At 35.7% G+C, this 19,016-nt stretch overlaps 1 protein-coding gene across 9 annotated transcripts in view; it reads right to left on the reverse strand.

Annotated features, from left to right (window-relative positions):
• The window catches only part of TUT4 (terminal uridylyl transferase 4), a 162,073-nt gene that overhangs the window by 47,983 nt on the left and 95,074 nt on the right, over positions 1-19,016 (reverse strand). For all 9 annotated transcript variants that reach the window (XM_088835298.1, XM_088835297.1, XM_088835300.1 and 6 more), the window contains exons 15-22: positions 15,372-15,458; positions 10,564-10,667; positions 7,845-7,902; positions 7,660-7,763; positions 7,276-7,365; positions 5,568-5,681; positions 510-587; positions 214-391 (exon numbers count right to left, since the gene is read on the reverse strand). In XM_088835298.1, the coding sequence (XP_088691424.1) occupies positions 214-391; positions 510-587; positions 5,568-5,681; positions 7,276-7,365; positions 7,660-7,763; positions 7,845-7,902; positions 10,564-10,667; positions 15,372-15,458 (813 nt within the window). The remainder of the gene's footprint in view (positions 1-213; positions 392-509; positions 588-5,567; positions 5,682-7,275; positions 7,366-7,659; positions 7,764-7,844; positions 7,903-10,563; positions 10,668-15,371; positions 15,459-19,016) is intronic.

The raw sequence follows: 19,016 nt of genomic DNA on the forward strand, positions 1-19,016 counted from the left end.
ACCTAGCAGGGTGGGAAGAGTGAGAGGTGGGAGGAAGGTTCAAGAGGGAGTGGACATATGTATACTTATGGCTAATTCATGTTGATGTATGGCAGAAACCAAAGCAATATTATAAAGTAATTATTGTTCAATTAAAAATAAATTTTAAAAATTCTGCCTTTTGTCTTGTTTTGCTTTATTTTGTTCCTAAGTTAATATCAGCTGAATGATTACCTTCGATGGCAATACATTTGGATGTCCACTGCTTCTCAAAAGTTGTCAACAGTTTTTTCTGCCGAATGCTAATTACATATTCTTTGAAATCAAATTCTTCAGTATAGAAGCGAAGCAGTCCCAACCAAAGCTCTCCTAATGTTTCTGTGTTCTTTCCAAGTGAAGGTAAACGTTTTTTCTAAGGTGAGAAAAAAAAAGGAGAGTGACATATCTATACTTATCCAAAATATAGATCCCAAATCCAAGTAAAATTATTACATTATGCAAACACAACATAAAAACTATGAAGAAATTACCAGTTCTTCTGTTTTATCAAAGAAAAAAGCATTCCATCCATCAACCATTCTCTGTGGAATCTGTTTTCCATCAAAGATCTGCATTAAGAAAATCAATTTTATTATTAGATGTCAAGTCATCCAACTCAAAGCCTAAATACCTTCACATCATTTTAGAATTTACATATAATAGACATACTGAAATATTTATTACAAAAGGAACATGTCATGATGGTATAATTTGATGTCAAGTTATTAATGAAAACGAATAAAATGTATCTGAAAGACCAAAGCTGGGAAAGGGTATCTTGAGAGTATCAGACTCTCTAAATGATACATTTGATGTTATCTATTTGGTCTATTAAAACACATCCAGCCCAAGTTTAATTAAGTAAAACTAAAGAAAAAATAGATGAAAATGGCATTTTCATCAAAGGATCACAGATGCAGAAATCCATAAGAGATAATACTCATTGACTATAAACCTTAAGGAAATCAAAGAAGCTGTTGTGGGGAACAGCTCTAGTACCTTTAATCAGTTATGTGTATCAGATGAGGCTGAAAAGGGCCTGGACACCGATTCTCTTTTAAATAGAATATTAGATAGCTTTTCTTGACATTTTGATAAATATTGTGAAATCTTCATGATTAATTATGAATAGTAATTCCCTGTCCTAAGAAAAGTGGGGAAGATAATGCTATTCTACTAGAAGAATTTTGTAAGATGATTGTACAGGTACAACTGACCTCTATAAGCAATTCTGAGACTTATTTCTTACAGGAGCTTTAAGAAAGAGATTCAATAAAGTAAAAAGCTGGGATATGTGCAGAGTCAGCAGACCTCATTTCTAGTCTTAGTCCTGCCAAGTAATAATTCTGGACAAGATAATTATCCTTCCAAATCCTCAGTTTTCCCAATGGAAAAAAAGAGATTAATTAGGTCAGTTGTTTTCAATTTTTATTTTTCTTTCAAACTGTTAGAAGCCCTTCCTAAAATGGGAAGTTCAACAGTAAAACAGAGGTACTCTGATAAAAGCCTGAGTGGAGAATATTACAGCCTATCTTTTCCTTCCTACACTCCTCACACACACTTTAAACAGCTTGTAGAGCTTGTCAGGGCTTCCCTGGTGGCTCAGAGGGTAAAGAATCCATTTGCAATGCGGAAGACCTGGGTTAGATCTCTGGGTTGGGAAGTTCCCCTGGAGGAGGGCATGGCAACCCACTCTAGTATTCTTGCCTGGAGAATCCCCATGGACAGAGGAGCCTGATGGGCTATTGTTCATGGGGTTGCAAAGAGCCGGGCATGACTGAGCAGTCTGACTAAGCACAGAACTTATCAAAATATACTTTAAAACCACTAGAGAAGGTGCTCGCCATGGCTCCTTCCGTTTTAAATGAGACAGTTAATTATAAAATTAACTGCATGTCTGTCCCTCTAGTTTCACTCTTAGGTTTAAGTTCCTTGTGGGCAAGGACTATAACTGACATCTAGAGTAAAAATTCCTACTACATCAAAGCCTTCCACATAGAGAATACTTAATACATGTCTGTTGAATGAATACATTTACTCTGTAAGCACGTTTACATAAAGATCAGGTTTCCAGGGACCGAAACTAATACCTGGCCTTTTAGTATTTACATATAATTTAAACAAACACAGTTACCAAGAATCATCTACCATAAATTTCAACATTCCATAAATCAAAAAAGAGAAAGTCCAGCAATTACAGGTATTAATATCTAAAATAAGAGACATGGGATCCTACACTCAAAGAAGAAAAAAAAAGTTTTTAAAGAGGCCAAAGTATAACATTTTGCCTTCATAGATTAAGGTGTTATTATACAAGCTGCCTCTTTAGACCTTGATTATTTCAACAGATTCCTACTTTTGAGAAATAACCAGCATCCAAACCCAATCCTTTTGGCTAATTACACAGTAAACTGCACCTGAGGGCTCTGGAGAGCCTTTAATCACTGATTTGCCACCTGATTTAATGAACTATCATGTTTCACAGTGCCTAACTTTTCACTGTTTCAGCCCTCAGAAGTACTAATATTGTCCTCCCTTTCTCTTAACACACATACAAAACACATCTACGTTCTCTTTCTTTTCTTAAAACTTTATCATTTATTTGGCTACATTGGGTCTTAGTTGTGGCATGTGGGATCTTAAGTTTTAGCATGCAAACACCTAGTTACAGCATAGGATCTAGTTCCCCTCCCAGGGATAGAACCTGGGCCCCCTGCATTGGAAGCGTGGAGTCTTTTCCACTGGATCACCAAAGAGGGTGATCACCACCTTCTTTGTTTCTTTTTATTTCTCTCAACACCAATCATCCTCTACTCAAGCATTCAAGTCTTCCCTCTAAAACCTCACCAAACAAGTCTTTCTTATTCTGTATTATGATATTTTAAAATCTACTATAATATTTAAACTGTAATTTTTTAGTTGCGGTAAAATACACATAAAGCTTATCATCTTTGAGTATTTTTAAGAGTACAGTTCAGTGGTATTAAGCACATTCACATCACTGTGCTACCATCACCATTATCCATCCACAGATGTATCATCTTACACAAATGAAACTCTGAACCTATTAAACAATAGTTTCCCATTCCTGTCTCTCTCCAGCCCTGGCAACCATCATTCTACTTCCAGTCTCCATGTTTCTGACTACCCTAGGTACCTCCTATAAATGGAATCATATAGTATTTGTCCTTTTGTGACTGGTTCATTTCACTTAGCATAATATCCTCAAGGTTCATCCATTCAATTTCCATTTTTAAGCTGATAGAAGCTAAGAAAACATAGTTCATAATATCGATTGTGACTAACACTCCCTAATCTTCTCCTGGTATTAATTTTTATGTGAAAATTTACTCTTACTTACAATGATTGCTAGAATACAGCAAAATCATCTTGCTTAGGAAAGTTCCTTTGACCTAAAGAATTCTGCATTGTTGATCATGAATAACACTCTTAGTAGAGCCTTACTTTATACCCAGTCACTTACAGTCTAAGTTCAGTTACAAATGGAGTCAAAGATCATCAGCTTCATTAAACATATCCTTACCCTTAAAAGTTGATCGATGCCAATGATCAATACTTAAATGATGCCAGAGCAATGGACAATGGGGTCCCATATGACAAGCAAAAAAGGCCAGAAGCAAAAATCCATTTATCATCAGTTCATATGTATCACAAAGCCCCCCACAATCAGAGCTCATTATGATGGAAAACATTCCATGGACTGTCTCTCATTTCATCAATCACTGTCTGTTAAGCAGATAATGGAACAGTTCTTGAAGTTGGCTACAGCAATCCTACCTACAATTTTCCAATAATAATATTAATAAAGCTGCTAATGATAATAATAAAAGTAATAATAAAAGCAACCACCATTTGTAAACTCCTACTTTAGCATCTACTACATTCAAAAGCATTTGATGTCTCTGTTCCTTGTATCAACACTGAAATAATACTACTATTATTACATTTTTACAGAAGATAAAATTAAGACTAGTGGTAGTCAGGTAGCTTATTGAAGCCCACATGTTAAAATTAGGATTCAGATCAATTAACTCTGATTCCAAAATCATGGTCTACCCATTATATTGTCTTTCCATTGTATCATGCTGCCTCAATAGTTCCTCATCCATGGGTAACATAATGAGAGAACAGAGACAAACCACAATGAAAACAAAATTTGTGTTCCATTTGGGTTAATCACAGTATTCTATCAAAGGCATAGCAAATGGCTGCTATAATATTATTGGGGCAATTATGCATAACATCTCCAAATTTAAAGCCTTAACAAGAATCAGACTAATATAGAGAATAACCTTGGCTTTGGCAGGCTTAACTAATTCATGCAAAATTTTAAATATTCTATAGTGAACAAACTTGGTAAAAAATAAACATCACTCAACACAGATTCAAGCAACTTAAACTTTTCTGTTAGAAAAGGATATTTAAATTTTTTCTCTCCCCCTATTTGTTTAAAAGAGGGAAGGAAAAGCTGTTAAAACCACATGGCATTCATTAGAACTTTAAAACACTTACTAAGGCCATCTGGCACACAATAAGGCTTATTATTTTGCAATATACATCTTTGCTATGATGATCAAAGTTTACGTGAAATCAGAATATGTTTATTTCCAAATAATTCTGATGGTTATTGCCTATCTCAAAATAACCACCTTTCTAAGAAATTAGACTTTGATCCACCCCAATGCTTGCACATTCACTTTGTGCCAAGAAAGAGGAGGAACAGACAGATGATTAAGAATTCTTTTGGTTCTATTTTAGAGAGTATAAATGGGCTATAACAAGCCTCTATGAGTCACCAAATCTGAGTAAATATGAGCATGTTTCTTTTGATGTACATTCTTATGCTTAATACAACTGACATGACCTTACAGAGATAAGAAAAAATTTCCTTGAATTTTTTTCTCAATCAAAATTCACAAAGTTGACCAAAGTATATACAGGAATAAATCAAACTTCAGGCTTCCCTTCTCAAGAATCTGCCTGCAATGCAGGAAGACCCAGGTTGGATCCCTGAGATGGGAGGATCCCCTGGAGAAGGAAATGGCAACTCACTCCAGTATTCTTCCCTGGAGAATTCCATGGACAGACCACGGAGTTACAAAGGATTGGACATGACTGAGTGACTAACACTTTTAACTTTCAACAAAATCAAGCTTCATTGCCAAGCAGAAGGAGGGAGAATACTCTGAAAGAAGAAACTATGTATTTTCATCTGAGAGACTGTATAAGTTTTTGAATGGTTACAAATTTCATAATCATTGGCAGCATTCTAAGACTGTAAAATACAAAAACGTTGCAAAAGGTATTCAATAGTTCTATTCCTCCAATATTCTTTCAGTAGTCTATATTCTCCCATAATAAACTTTCCCAAAAGGTTCATTATTTGATTATACCATTAATGAAAGAAGAAAACTTAGGCCATTTATGACAGAAAAATCCCTCCTGATCTCATGAACTGAGCAAGATCTACTATATTTAGATCTATTGTTGTCACAAAAAATGACTTTATAATTTTCTTAAATACTTACCTCTTGTAGAACTGGGATAACAGGTGGTTTTCTCTGCTGCAGAAAGTACAGCACCATAAGGATATAAGCATATGAAGACAAACTTCCCCTAGAAGCATCCCCAATGTCACATCGCTAAAAAAAAACATAATGATTGAAAATAAAACTTCAGAATCTTATTCCATGCACAGTATTGGCTACCTTAAAACAGCATTTTTAAACTCATCAAACTGTCAAATACCCAAAAGTTCACAAATAAACTGTTACAGAGGGTATGGGTAAATAGGCATTCTTACACATTATAGATAAGAGTATATACTAGTATAAATTTTATGAAGAATAATTTGACAATATCAAAATTACAAAAGCACATCTCCTTTAATACATCAATTCTAAGAATTTAGCCTGTAAATATGCCAAAAACACATGAAATGACTAAGATTTTTATTGTAGCACTATTTTAATAGCAAAATATGAAAAAGAACTTAAAAGGTCATCAATAAAATACAGGTTTAAAAAAATGATGACTATCCACACAATGGAATAGTATGTAACCATTAAAAAAAAACACAAGGAAACCCTTAGCATACTAACAGGAAATAATTTCCAATATCTACTGCTCAGTTAAAAAAGCAAAATACAAAACAATGTTTTCAGTATATTATATCCATAATAAAAAAAGAGGTAGGAAATGTATATATTTGCTTGTACTGGAAGGATACAGAAGAATGTTTAACACTGTTTGCCTCTAACAAGAGGCAATGGTTGGTGAGGAGACATATGGTGAAGGGAGATTTTCTGACATAAAGAGAGGGAGAGGAATGATTTCTCTGACATGAACCATATGATTTCATTACCAAAACTCCACTAGAGTGAGGATCTGTCACGTTGGAGTTATTTGGTGAGATGAATACAGAAGACTAGCTGTACTGAATATGATCTGTAGTATGTCACTGGACGCCCTCCTTTTCTAAGATGACTTACTGTCCATAAAGACATGTATAGGAATATTTAAACAAGTATGTCTCCCTTTTGGAAGAATGGGCTTTATGAAATGAAAACATAACTGAGTCACTCACCTACTAAAACCGTTCCACCAACACATTCACAAAATTAACTATTTACTGAGCAGCTACCCATAAAGCAGACACTACACTGAAATAAAGATACAGAGGCCTCAATCCTCATGGAGTTTATACATGGAGTAGACTAACCAAGAAAACATAATTGAGTATTTTAAGTGTGATAATAGAGGAAATATTAGGTTTCACTGGTATTGCTTTGTTTTCTTGGCCAGAAAAATTTACCACTAAGTCCAAATGAGTTTGAGCCAACTCTGGGTGGGGGTGATGGACAGGGAAGCCCAGCGTGCTGCAGTCTATGGGGTTGCAAAGAATAGGACACAACTGAGTGACTGAACTGAACTAAAATCCAAATACCAGATCTCCTAATCCAGAGCTTTTTAACTTCGCTTGCCAACTCTCATGCCTGGGGCTGAAAATCATGCACTGAGAAATTTACTAGAATGTTACCCTTGAGAATACAGCAAACAAAGGAAAAAACTAAGAATCACCCTAATCTAACGGGTGCACTTTTAAACCAATTAATATTGACAGTCTCTTCTTAAAAGCTCAGGTAAACAAAACTGAGAAAACATTTTTCACAAGTCTGACATCAATATGTTTTACCTTAATATCATAAATAGTATAACAAAGTGGATCACAAATACCTTAGCAAATACTTTCATTGTATATCCCAAGTACTGTACTCTAGGATCAATAGCTGCATATGTAGCTAGCATTCTTGTGTTATGCTGAGCCTGAAAAATAAATTACATATTTGAAAGCACTTCAAATTTACTAAAATTAAACTTACAGATCAGATAAAAAGATATAATAAACTCCAAACAAACGTTAAACTTAAAATACCTGTATGTGAGTCAAGCAAAAACTAATCTTCAATCTGAAGGAAATGTTAAAATGATCAATAAAATTTTTTCCCTTATACTGCTCACATTCATAACTTTTAAACATAGAGGTATAGTCAGTGATCTGTAAACTTTTAAAATGACAACTGTAAACATACCTGGGTCTTTACAGACATTGAAACTTACCAACGTATTATATAAACTGATATCGCCTTCTAAACCACTTCGCCTGTGTTCAAATTTTACTATAGGCACTTTGGCAGTAGTTATAGGCAAAATGTTTCTTAAACCTGATTAAAAAAAACAAAACTTTACTAGGTTAAACAATTTCCATAAAACTAAACAAAATTCTTTTGTTTTAAAGTTCATACCTGGATGTCTCTTAAGAATTTTCGCCAAATTTTCAATTATTTCCTTACAATTTAATTTCTAAAAAACAAAAATAAATAATTAAGTTAATAAATAAATAAGTCTGTCTGACTTAACTTGGCCTGTACAAATTCTATTTTAATCTAGACATTTAATACTAGCATATAAAATCTCAAGCCAGAAGGTCTACAACTGGTCAAAGAACATGGGTCCATAGACCTGAAGTGTCACCAACAAATGGAAACCTGACAGAAATGCAGAATCTAAACCCCCACTGCCATCTACTAAATCATAATCTGCATGGTAACAACATCCCCAAGTAATTCAAACACGCATTAAAGTTTGAGAATCACAAAAACAGGGGAATAATGTTTTAAAATACACTGATAAACAACCAGAGATGGGTTTGGTGAAGGCAAAACAGTATAGTGATTAAGAACATAGGCTCTAAATTTAGACAAACCTGGATTCAAATTTTGAACCTAAGTACTGACTAGCTGTATGACTTTGACCAGATCCTTAACCTCTCTAAGTGTCATACTACTATTTTATAAAATCAAAATAATCATAAACTAATACTCTACAAAGTATCTAGAAGATTATATGAGACACCTATGTAAATTATTCAGCAGCATACTTCATACACAGTTGCACTTTAAGTCTGTCATTTATTATTATATGTTGATGAGGAGAAGAAAAATAATCCTACCATTACCAACAGCTACTTATTCCAAAAAAACCTCCTGCCTCTGCCAATTTAAATGTGTTGGTTATTTAAAAACTAGATAGCAAAGCTGATACGGTAACAGTAATCATAATATAAGGAACAGGAAGATAATGGCATAAATTAAATGGATTAAGCTCAATGCCTATACCTGCTACTAAAATCACTTTTTCATATCCCCAAAATGTTCCTTTTTAGCTACAAGAGAAGAGCAACCACTGCAGCTTAACCTGAGGATTTCAAGGGAATCTTTAGAATTAATCCATAATAAAAGATGTTATCTTTATTATACAAAAAAACAATTTATGCTAAATTAAAAAGTTTCAATTATGGCTCATCTGAAAAAAAAATTTAGTATTTTTCATTGTTTCAACTTTCCAGTGTGAATGGCACAGACACTATACAATATACAAACCCTTAGTGATTAGAGGTCTGATTATTAAATTTTACATAGAAGAGATCTAAAACTCTAACCTCCTCCCTGGGTTAAAACCATTTCCTATTCCCTCAATTCCTGCCCTTCAGAATGCCAACTTCCCAAGTAGATGGCATTGAGTAGAAGTTAGTTAAGGAGAACTAAAAAACTTACAACTTTTCAGTTTCTTTATAGAACAAAAAGATATTAACACCAGAAGCAATTTCTTGAGACAAGAAATAAGCATCTACCAGGCATCACTGACACCTTTTCTTTGGTTCTAACAGTGAAAAGAATTTTCTTTTAAAAAAGCTATTTCACAGATACACTATTCTGCTGAATTCTTTTATAATACAACAGAGGGTATACTGACACCACTAAAGATGCCAGAAGCTTGGCCTCACCCCAATCTTGCAAGCAGTCCCTGAATTGGAAACATAAATCCCAACAGCTATGCTGGTAAAGAAACAAGCAACTACAGGGATACCCTCCTTTTCTAGTTGTTGCTAGGAAGGCCTGGGACACTTCTTTCCTGTCCATTCAGTCTCTTTCTTTATGGAGCTTGGACAATCTTATTCCCACTGTTAAGGCCTGGCACACAAAGAAAGAAAACATTAAGTACCCACTCCCACTGCTGAGACTGCTCTGGGGGGAAGGTTTGCTCCTGGCATCTCATGGTGCAACTCAGAAAGCTTTCAATCTCAGAAAGTAGTGGTTAGGTTCTACAGTACTATTAGTACTATATTTCAACTACATTATGGGTTAAATAAATTATAGAGAAGCAGTGGGATACAACAGAAAGAGCATGAACTCTGGAGACAGACAGACCTGGGTACGAATCCCGGCTCCAACATTTACTAGCTGTGTGAACTTGAGCAAGTCAGATTATCTCTCAAAGCCTCAGTTTCCTCATCTGTAAAATGGGGGAAATTATCTACCTCGAAGGTGGTTGTAAGAGTGAAATGAGAAATGTATGTAAAAGTGTATACTGGGGACTCAAATGTTAGCTCCCCTTCCCACCCCAAAATGAGTTTCTAAAAGCTATCCTAGAACGCATCATTTATAACAATTCTTCTACAGAAAAAAATGTGCTTTCAGTGCCCCCAAATCATAATTAACTTGCAGAACACAATCCATTTATAAATTAAACATCCACCTTTATCTTCTATCTTTAGTGATACAGAGACATCACCTAACAGAAGAGATATGAAAAGATAGTATAAGTGAGATCAATGTTCCCTACCCAAACTAAAGCAACAGTTTCTCACTGGCTCTAAAGAAAAAAAGTCCAACTCTATGGCATGTTTTTTTCAAAAATTCATTGAAAAGCACTTGTAACTATTGGTGACATGGTTTTTGCATCATAAAATCACTGAAACAGTATATTTACTCAAATACTTCAATGTCTTTTAAAATGATAATGCTAATGTTTTTACATTTCAAACACTGCTACTGCTAATATATTTATACAAAGAATTATTTCATACATTTTTATCAATTCTACATACAAAATTAAAAACAGATTCATCATTGGAAGTAAATCAACTTCCACATCCCTTTCCAAACACTAAATAACTCTTACCTCTGCATTTTCGTGGCCTTCAAGTGTCATACAAATATCCAGATCACTATCACGAAATCCAAATCCATTCTTGGAAGAGCCAAATAAGCACAATCTTGCCTTTTCTAAGTAAAGGAAAACAAAAGTCAAAAGTTGTATAATTACCAGGAAAGACAAATCTTCTATTAACTACTAATGGCCTACCACAGGATGATCTTATCCAATTCCACAGCTTTAAATTACCTACCACTGGCAAAAGTACTGAAAAATTCCAAAACACTCACCTAAAGCCCAAAATCCTACACCTATGTATCTAACTGTTTTTTTCCATTTTTCCACAGACATCATAAATTCAACAAGTCCAAACTAAACTAGCAACTTCACCTCAAATCTACTATCATCCCTATAATCCCTGTTTCTCAGCAAAGAGGTTCATCATCTACTCAGCTGTCTACACCAGAAATAAACAAGCGGTTCTTAACACCTCTCAGCTTCCACATCCAAACTCTTATCAAGTCCTTTAGCTTCTTCCAATTTAACTATCTCATAAATTCATCTGCTTTTATTCATTTTCAACATCAATACCAATAGTTAAAATCAACATTTAGAGATTTATTTCTTGGAAATAAACTGGGTTTTTTGGGGGGCACAATTCAAATAATTTTACAAACATCACCTCAGTATATAGAATTAATCCTTCTCTAAAAGTAAGGGATTAATCCATTTGATATAAATTATAATAGCGTTATTCCTTCATGCTTTGTTGTTGTTCAGTCGCCCAGTTGTGTCCAATTCTTTGCAACCCCATGGTCTGCAATACGCCAGGTCTCCCTGTCCCTGATCATCTCCTAGAGTTTGCCCAAGTTCATGTTCATTGCATCAGTGATGGCATCCAGCCATCTCATCCTCTGACACCCTCTTCTCCTTCTGCCCTCATTCCTTCCCAGCACCAGGGACTTTTCAATGAGTCGGCTGTTTGCATCAGATGACCAAAATACCTGAACTTAAATTTCAGCATCAGTCCTTCCAGTAAATATTCAAGGTTGATCTCCCTTAAGATTGACTGGTTTGATCTCCACGCTGTCCAAAGGACTTTCATGAGTCTTCTCCAGCACCATAGTTCAAAGGCATTAATTCTTTGGTGTTCTGCCTTCTTTACAGTCCAGCTCTCACAACCGTACACAACCACTGGGAAGACCATAGCCTTTATTATATGGACCTTTGTTGTCAGAGTAATGTCTCTGCTTTTCAACACACTATCTAGGTTTGTCATCACTTTCCTGCCAAGAAGCAATCGCCTTTTGATTTCATGGCTACAGTCACCATCTGCAGTGATTTTGGAGCCCATGAAGAGGAAATCTGTCACTACTTCCACCTTTTCTCCTTCTATTTGCCATGCAGTAGTGGGGTCAGATGCCACAATCTTAAGTTTTTTTTAATATTTAGTTTTAAGCCGGCTCTTTCACTCTCTTCCTTCACCCTCATAGAGAGGCTCTTTAGTTCCTCTTCACTTTCTGCCATTAGAGTGGTGTAATCCACATATCTGAGGTTGTTGATGTTTCTCCCACCTATCTTGATTCCAACTTGTAACTCATCCAGTCTAGAATTTCTTGTGTGCTTAGCATATTGGTTAAACAAACAGGGTGACAGAAGACAGTCCTTCATACTCCTTTCTCAATCTTGAACCAATCAGTTGTTCCATACAGGGTTCTAACTGTTGCTTCTTGACCTGCACACAGGTTTCTCAGGTGACAGGTAAGATGGTCTGGTATTCCTATCTCTCAAAGAGCTTTCCACAGTTTGTCATGATCCACACAGTCAAAGGCTTTAGTGTAGTCAATGAAACAGAGATAGATGTTTTTCTGAAATTCCCTTGCTTTCTCTATAATCCAGCAAATGTTGGCAATTTGATCTCTAGTTCCTCTTCCTTTTCTAAATCCAGCCTAGACATCTGGAAGTTCTTGGTTCACATAATGCTGAAGCCTAGCAAGATTTTAAGCATGAGCATACTAGCGTGGGAGATGAGTGCAACTGTCTGATGGTTAGCACATTCTTTGGTACTACTCTTCTTGGGAACTGGGATGAAGACTGACCTTTTCCAGTCCTGTGGCCACTGCTTGGCCTTCCAAATTTGCTGACATAATAAAATGCAAAACCTTGATAGCATCATCCTTTAGGGATTTGACTAGTTCTGCCAGAATTTCATTGCATCCACTAGTTTTATTAACAGTAATGCTTCTTAAGACCCATCTGACTTTGCACTCCAGAATGTCTCATTCTGGGTGACTAACCACACCATCATAGTAATTCGGTTCATTGAGATCTTTTTTACACAGTTCCTCAGTGTATTCTTTCCATGTCTTCTTGATCTTTTCAGCATCTACTAAAGGTCTCTACCATTTTTATCTTTCATTGTGCCCATCTTTGGGCAGAATGTTCCCTTGACCTTTCCAATTTTCCTAAAGAGAGCTTTAGTCTTTCCCCTTTTGTTGTTTTCTTTTATTATTAAGCACTGTTGATTGAAGAAGGCCTTCTTGTCTCTTCCAGCTATTTTTTGGAACTCTGCATTTAATTGGATGTACCTTTCATTCTCTGCTTTTCACTTCTCTTTGTTCTTTGCAAAGCTTCCTCAGATAACCACTTTGGCTTCTTGCTTTTCTTCTTCTTTGGCATAGTTTTGTTCACTACCTCCTGTAAAATATTACGGACCTCTGTCCATAATTCTTCCGATACACTGCTAACTAAATCTAATCCCCAATCTGTTCATTACCTCTGTGAATTCATACGGGATTTAAATCATACCTGGTTGGCTTAGTGTTTTTCCTGGTTTTCTTTAGTTTAAGCCTGATCTTTGCTATGAGAAGCTGATGATCTAAACCACAGTCAGCTCCAGGTCTTTTCTTTTTTATTTTTGCTGACTGTATACAGCTTCTCCATCTTCAGCTACAAAGAATGTAATCTATTTGATTTTAGTATTGACTATTTGGTGATGTCCATGTGTAAAGTTGTCTCTTGTGTTGTTGAAAAAGGGTATTTGCTATGACTAAATGCATTTCCTTGGCAGAATTCAGTTAACCTTTGCCCTGTTTCATTTTGTTCTCCAAGGCCAAACTTGCCTGTTACTCCAGGTATATCCTGACTTTCTACTTTTGCATTTCAATCCCTGATGATGAATAGAACACATCTTTTTTAGGTGTCAGTTCTAGGAGGTCTTCTAGGTCTTCATAGAACTGATCAACCTCAGCTTCTTCAGCATCGGGGGTAGGGGCATAGACTTGGATTACTGTGATGTTGAATGGCTTCCTTTAGAAAGAAACCAAGATTATTCTGTCATTTTTGAGGTTGCACCCAAGTACTGTATTTCGGACTCTTTTCTTGATTATGGGGGCTACTCCATTTCTTCTATGAAATTCTTGCCCACAGGAGGAGATATAATGGTCATCTGAATTAAATGCACCCGTTCCCATCCATTTTAGTTCACTGATTCCTAGGATGTCGATGTTTATTCTTACCATCTCCTTCATGCTCAGTGTCACTCAGTAACAGCTGCTACTTCAAACAAGTTGTGGCTTACCAGGATTGGATTATTCTCCCTATTCACTCTTATAGCCTGCACATTTAGATAACAAATTCTATATTTTCAAAACTTAATCTTCCTATTCAGTTCTGAGGCCCTACTTGAAATCAATGACAGCTAAGAGATATACAACAACCTACATTCATCAGCAGATAAAAATGTGCATGGGTTTAATATAATAGGAACTTAGATTTGGTCAATATACATTAGCAAAATATAATTAAAAACTAGAATCTTGTAGCAGAAAACAGATCACCTTGTAAAGACATAAGTTTATTCTGATTACATACCAAATCTTTATCCTTTTCTAAAATATATGACCACAGAACTCCTGATTCTTTACCCCATGCCCAAAACCCGCTCTTGATATTTTTTGTCATCTCAGTTAAATAGCATCACCCAAAAAGTGAATGAAAAACTTTGAAACTGTCCTTGACTCCTTTCTTTTTCTCACATCTAACACGTATCGCATCAACAAATCCTGTTGACTCTACATTCAAAATATATCTTCAATTTGTTTCTCACTGACTCTTTCAAATCATTATTATGTCTCATCTGAACTTATTCAACAGCTTTCTAAATGTTCTGTTTGCTTCTATCCTTATGGACCTGTACTCTATTCTTTCAGATCAGGTCTTCTGTGTTAAGACCCTCCAGAAGTTTCCCATGAGACATTCAAAATAAAATTTAAAGTCCTTCTTCCCAACATCTGTAAGCCTCATTATCCAAACTCTAGGTTAACTTTCTGAATTTTCCAGACAATCTACTTCACACACTCCACCCAAGTCACACTGAATTTCAAGCATGTCAAACATAATTCAGTCATGATATATTTGCACTTAATACTCTTCCTTTCTAGAATGTTCTCTCCTTAAATATTCATAGTGACTTGCTCCTTCATATTATTCACGGCTTTGCTCAAGTGTCACCTTACCAGAGATAACTACCATAAAAACTCATCACGATTCTCTTAACCTCTGTATTTACCAGTATTTATTATTTCCTGATGTTGTGTTATTTACTTGTCAAGTTGATTATCTGTCACCTCTCTTAATAATATAAGCTTAATGAAAGCAAACTTCACCTCTTTTATTAGCACTGTATCCCCAGCAACTTGAATAATACTAACACATAACATGCAATATACTTTCAAACAAATGAATGAAGCAATAAACACTTTTATACAAATGAAATGAAACTCAAACCAGGTGACTACAATAATGAAAGCAATCAATTTTGACATACAACATACCATCATATTCTTTTTGAATAAACTTTTCCAAGCCAATTAAAATTTGCTCCCTGTTGTGTTGTTCAGAAAAAGGTGGTGACAATTCATCTAAGTTAAAAAAAGGAAAAAGAAAAGTAAGAAAAATGAAATCTGAAAATGTTTTCAATTTTTTACCCTAAAAATTTCATTTTATTCATAATTTGTTGACTTTTCTGACATTAAAATCATAAATTTTACTGGGAAGGAAGGTGCAGAGAAAGTGCAGAAAAATAATTTTATAGATCTATGTATATTTCACATGATCATTTCCCTATGAAACAGCTACAAAATAGTTTCTTCTACAAATTATTTAATGTTTTGTCATACAATCCACTCTCTCCCGTATACATGATGTTTTTTTCCCTTCTATTAAGACTATTCCCATAGTTATACTAGATACCCAATTCAATTAAATCTAACAGTTCCCTCAAATTCCTAGTTAAGACTCCTATCTTCCTTACAGGGCTTCCCTGGTGGTTCAGAGGTTAAAGAGTCTGCCTCCAATGCGGGAGACCTGGGTTCGATCCCTGGATCGGGAAGATCCCCTGGAGAAGGAAACGGTAACCCACTCCAGTATTCTTGCCTGGAGAATCCCATGGACGGAGAAGCCTGGTAGGCTACAGTCCACGGTGTCGCAAAGAGTCGGACACGACTGAGCGACGGAACGGAATCTTCCTTATAAGCTGCTCTAGCCTTCAATGACCTCTCCTTAATTTGAATTTCCTTCGTTCTCCAAACCACTTGTCAGTTTATACTTTCAGTTTTCCACTTACTTCATTTATATTCATCTTATTTACTTTTCCAAATAAAACCACACACTCCTTTAAGAATAGTCTTTTTTTTCCTATTTCCTCCTCTAGACTAAAGGAGTTAATACGGTAAAGAATTAAACTAATATTCAACTTTTGAAAAACAAATGCAGCATCAATGGTTGCAAGCTGAATAGCTGAAATACAGGTGATTTTTTTTTTAAGAGTGGAGAAACTGTTCTGTAGATACTCTAATGGTAATATATGACATGATCCACTTGTAAACACCCACAGAACTTTGCAGTACAAAGAAAGAGTCAACTTTATGGGTACATAAACTTAAAAAAAATCATCTAGGCGGTCAGGGAATCTCAGGACGGAATGTAGTCTATAACAAAAGAATCATGCTGTATTATAAACGTGTAAGAAAACTTCACTCAAGGGAGTGGGGGGAAACAGTGCTAATCTAAATAACTTCAAAAATAAGTGGAGTCTTTAAGACTAAAGGTTAAAGGAACTGCACATAAGCACTGTACTCTAATTGATAAAGTTGCTTCCCACTGGGGTAGAGGATAACAGTTCTGATAATGCTATACATGTGCACTTAAATGGATCAATTAAATAAATGGGTGGCACATGGTGGGAGCCATGTTTCTCCCTGTTAAGAGTTGGAGATTTACAGATAAGCAGAGAAAGGAGGCTAGAAAGAGCCATGTGGTAATGTATTAGAGTTGGAGACATCAGTACAAACTCATACTTAGCTTGATAAAGGTTAAGATGGTCACAGAGAAATATTTATAAATATGTGTACATACATGGGTTAGTATTCATACAAATTTTCTTGCTTGGAAAGGATCTAGAAACACCACCACCCAATAATAACAACCACTCTTAACACCCAGATCTTGGTTTCTTATACCATTCTCCAATAAAGGAACCATAGGGATCTTTGGGAAAACGTCTAATTCTAGGACTGGAACAGAAATTTACATGACGATCCTGAAGTATTTTTCAGGGCCAAAAAGTAAGGAAGTGATAAACTACAAAGGAAGAAACTAACAACAACAAAAACTCCCCACACTGACCAGAGTATCAAAGGGTCACAGGAGTCAAATGAAAGCACTCCCAACAGCCAAAATCTGGAACAATTTGGGCAACAAAAATAGTAGTACTGGATTAAGTAGTAGCATTGGATTATATCCCCAAATATAAAACATTCATGAGTCCATATTGAGATAAATAAACAACAATAAATAAAAACAAATGAAATAAATGTAGTGAAGTTTATCTTAATTAAGTTGCTAAGGAAGAATGTGCCATGGTTCAGCCTTTCAACTCCTGGCTATTTATCCAAAAGAAATTATACCATATGTCCATATCAACAAGTGAATGTTAAACAAAATGTGGTATAGTCAGCCAACAGAGAGGTTTCCCTGGTGGCTCAGAAGTAAAGAATCTGCCTGCAAAGCAGGAAATGCAGGTTCACTCCCTGAGTCGGGAAGATCCCCCAGGGATTGAACCCACATCTCTTATGCCTGGAGGAGGACATGGCAACCACTCCAGTATTCCTGCCTGGAGAATCCCATGGACAGAGGAGCCTGGCCGGCTACAGTCCATAGGGTTGCACAGAGTTGGATATGACTGAAGGGACTAAGTATGCACGCATACACACAACAGAATACAACTTAGCAATAGAAAAGAATGAACCAATGATATACACTACAACACCACAACACAGATGAATCTCAAATAATTATGCTAAGTGAAAGAAGCCAGATGCCTTCACCAAAAAAAAAAAAAGAAGAAGAACACATTCCATGTGATTCTATTTACCCAGAACTGTAGAAAAATCAAAATTAATCTACAGTGACAAAAAGCAGATAAGTAGTTGTATGGCAGAAGATGAAGACAGGGAAGAGAAGAAGGGAGAGATTACAATGGAGAACTAAATGTTATGACATCAGAAACTTGATCTTACCTGGAACACATCAAGTACTTAAAAAATGTTGGCCGAGTGAAAGTTTATTCAAAGTAAACCATAAATGTTTGTTGAAAATGGCACGTAAGGCTTTACTCAAATCTTTACGGCCTTATCTCCCACTATTACCTTTCTTTTACTCTATTAAATGTAAGACCATTATTATCCCAAACAAAGTATATACTCTATGCTTTTATGCATAATCTCCTATGTCTGAAAACGCATTCCATCTCAAATGTCACATCATTAATTCCAATTTCTCTGATCCACTCCACTTAAAAATTAATTGCATTTCAACTGCATTTTGTTTACCACTACTACAAAAGGTAACACATCCTGCTTCAAATTATGGCAAGTTTCATACACGTCTTATACAACCATTTAGAGCAACACTGTGCAAGAAAACTGCAATGACAGCAATGTTCTCTAACCAGACTGTCCAATGCAGTAGCCACTAGCCACATGTAGCAGCTACAGGCAGGCTGATACACATCAGTACTTGAGGTGTGCTAGTTTAACTGAGGAGCTGAATTTTTTATTTTAGTTAATTTAAATAGCCACAAATAGCTGTGAAAAGAAGGGAAGCAAAAAGCAAAGGAGAAAAGGAAAGATATACCCATTTGAATGCAGAGTTCCAAAGAATAGCAAGGAGAAATAAGAAAGCCTTCCTCAGGGGCCAATGCAAAGAAATAGAGGAAAACAACAGAATGGGAAAGACTAGAGATCTCTTCAAGAAAATCAGAGATACCAAGGGAATATTTCATGCAAAGATGGGCACAATAAAGGACAGAAATGGTATGGACCTAACAGAAGCAGAAGACATTAAGAAGAGGTGGCAAAAATACACAGAAGAACTGTACAAAAAAGATCTTCACGACCCAGATAATCACGTTGCTGTGA

Source organism: Moschus berezovskii, chromosome 4 (genome assembly GCF_049115385.1).
Source record: "Moschus berezovskii isolate FMDL1 chromosome 4, NW_MosBer_1.0, whole genome shotgun sequence".
Classification (NCBI taxonomy): Eukaryota; Metazoa; Chordata; class Mammalia; order Artiodactyla; family Moschidae; genus Moschus; species Moschus berezovskii.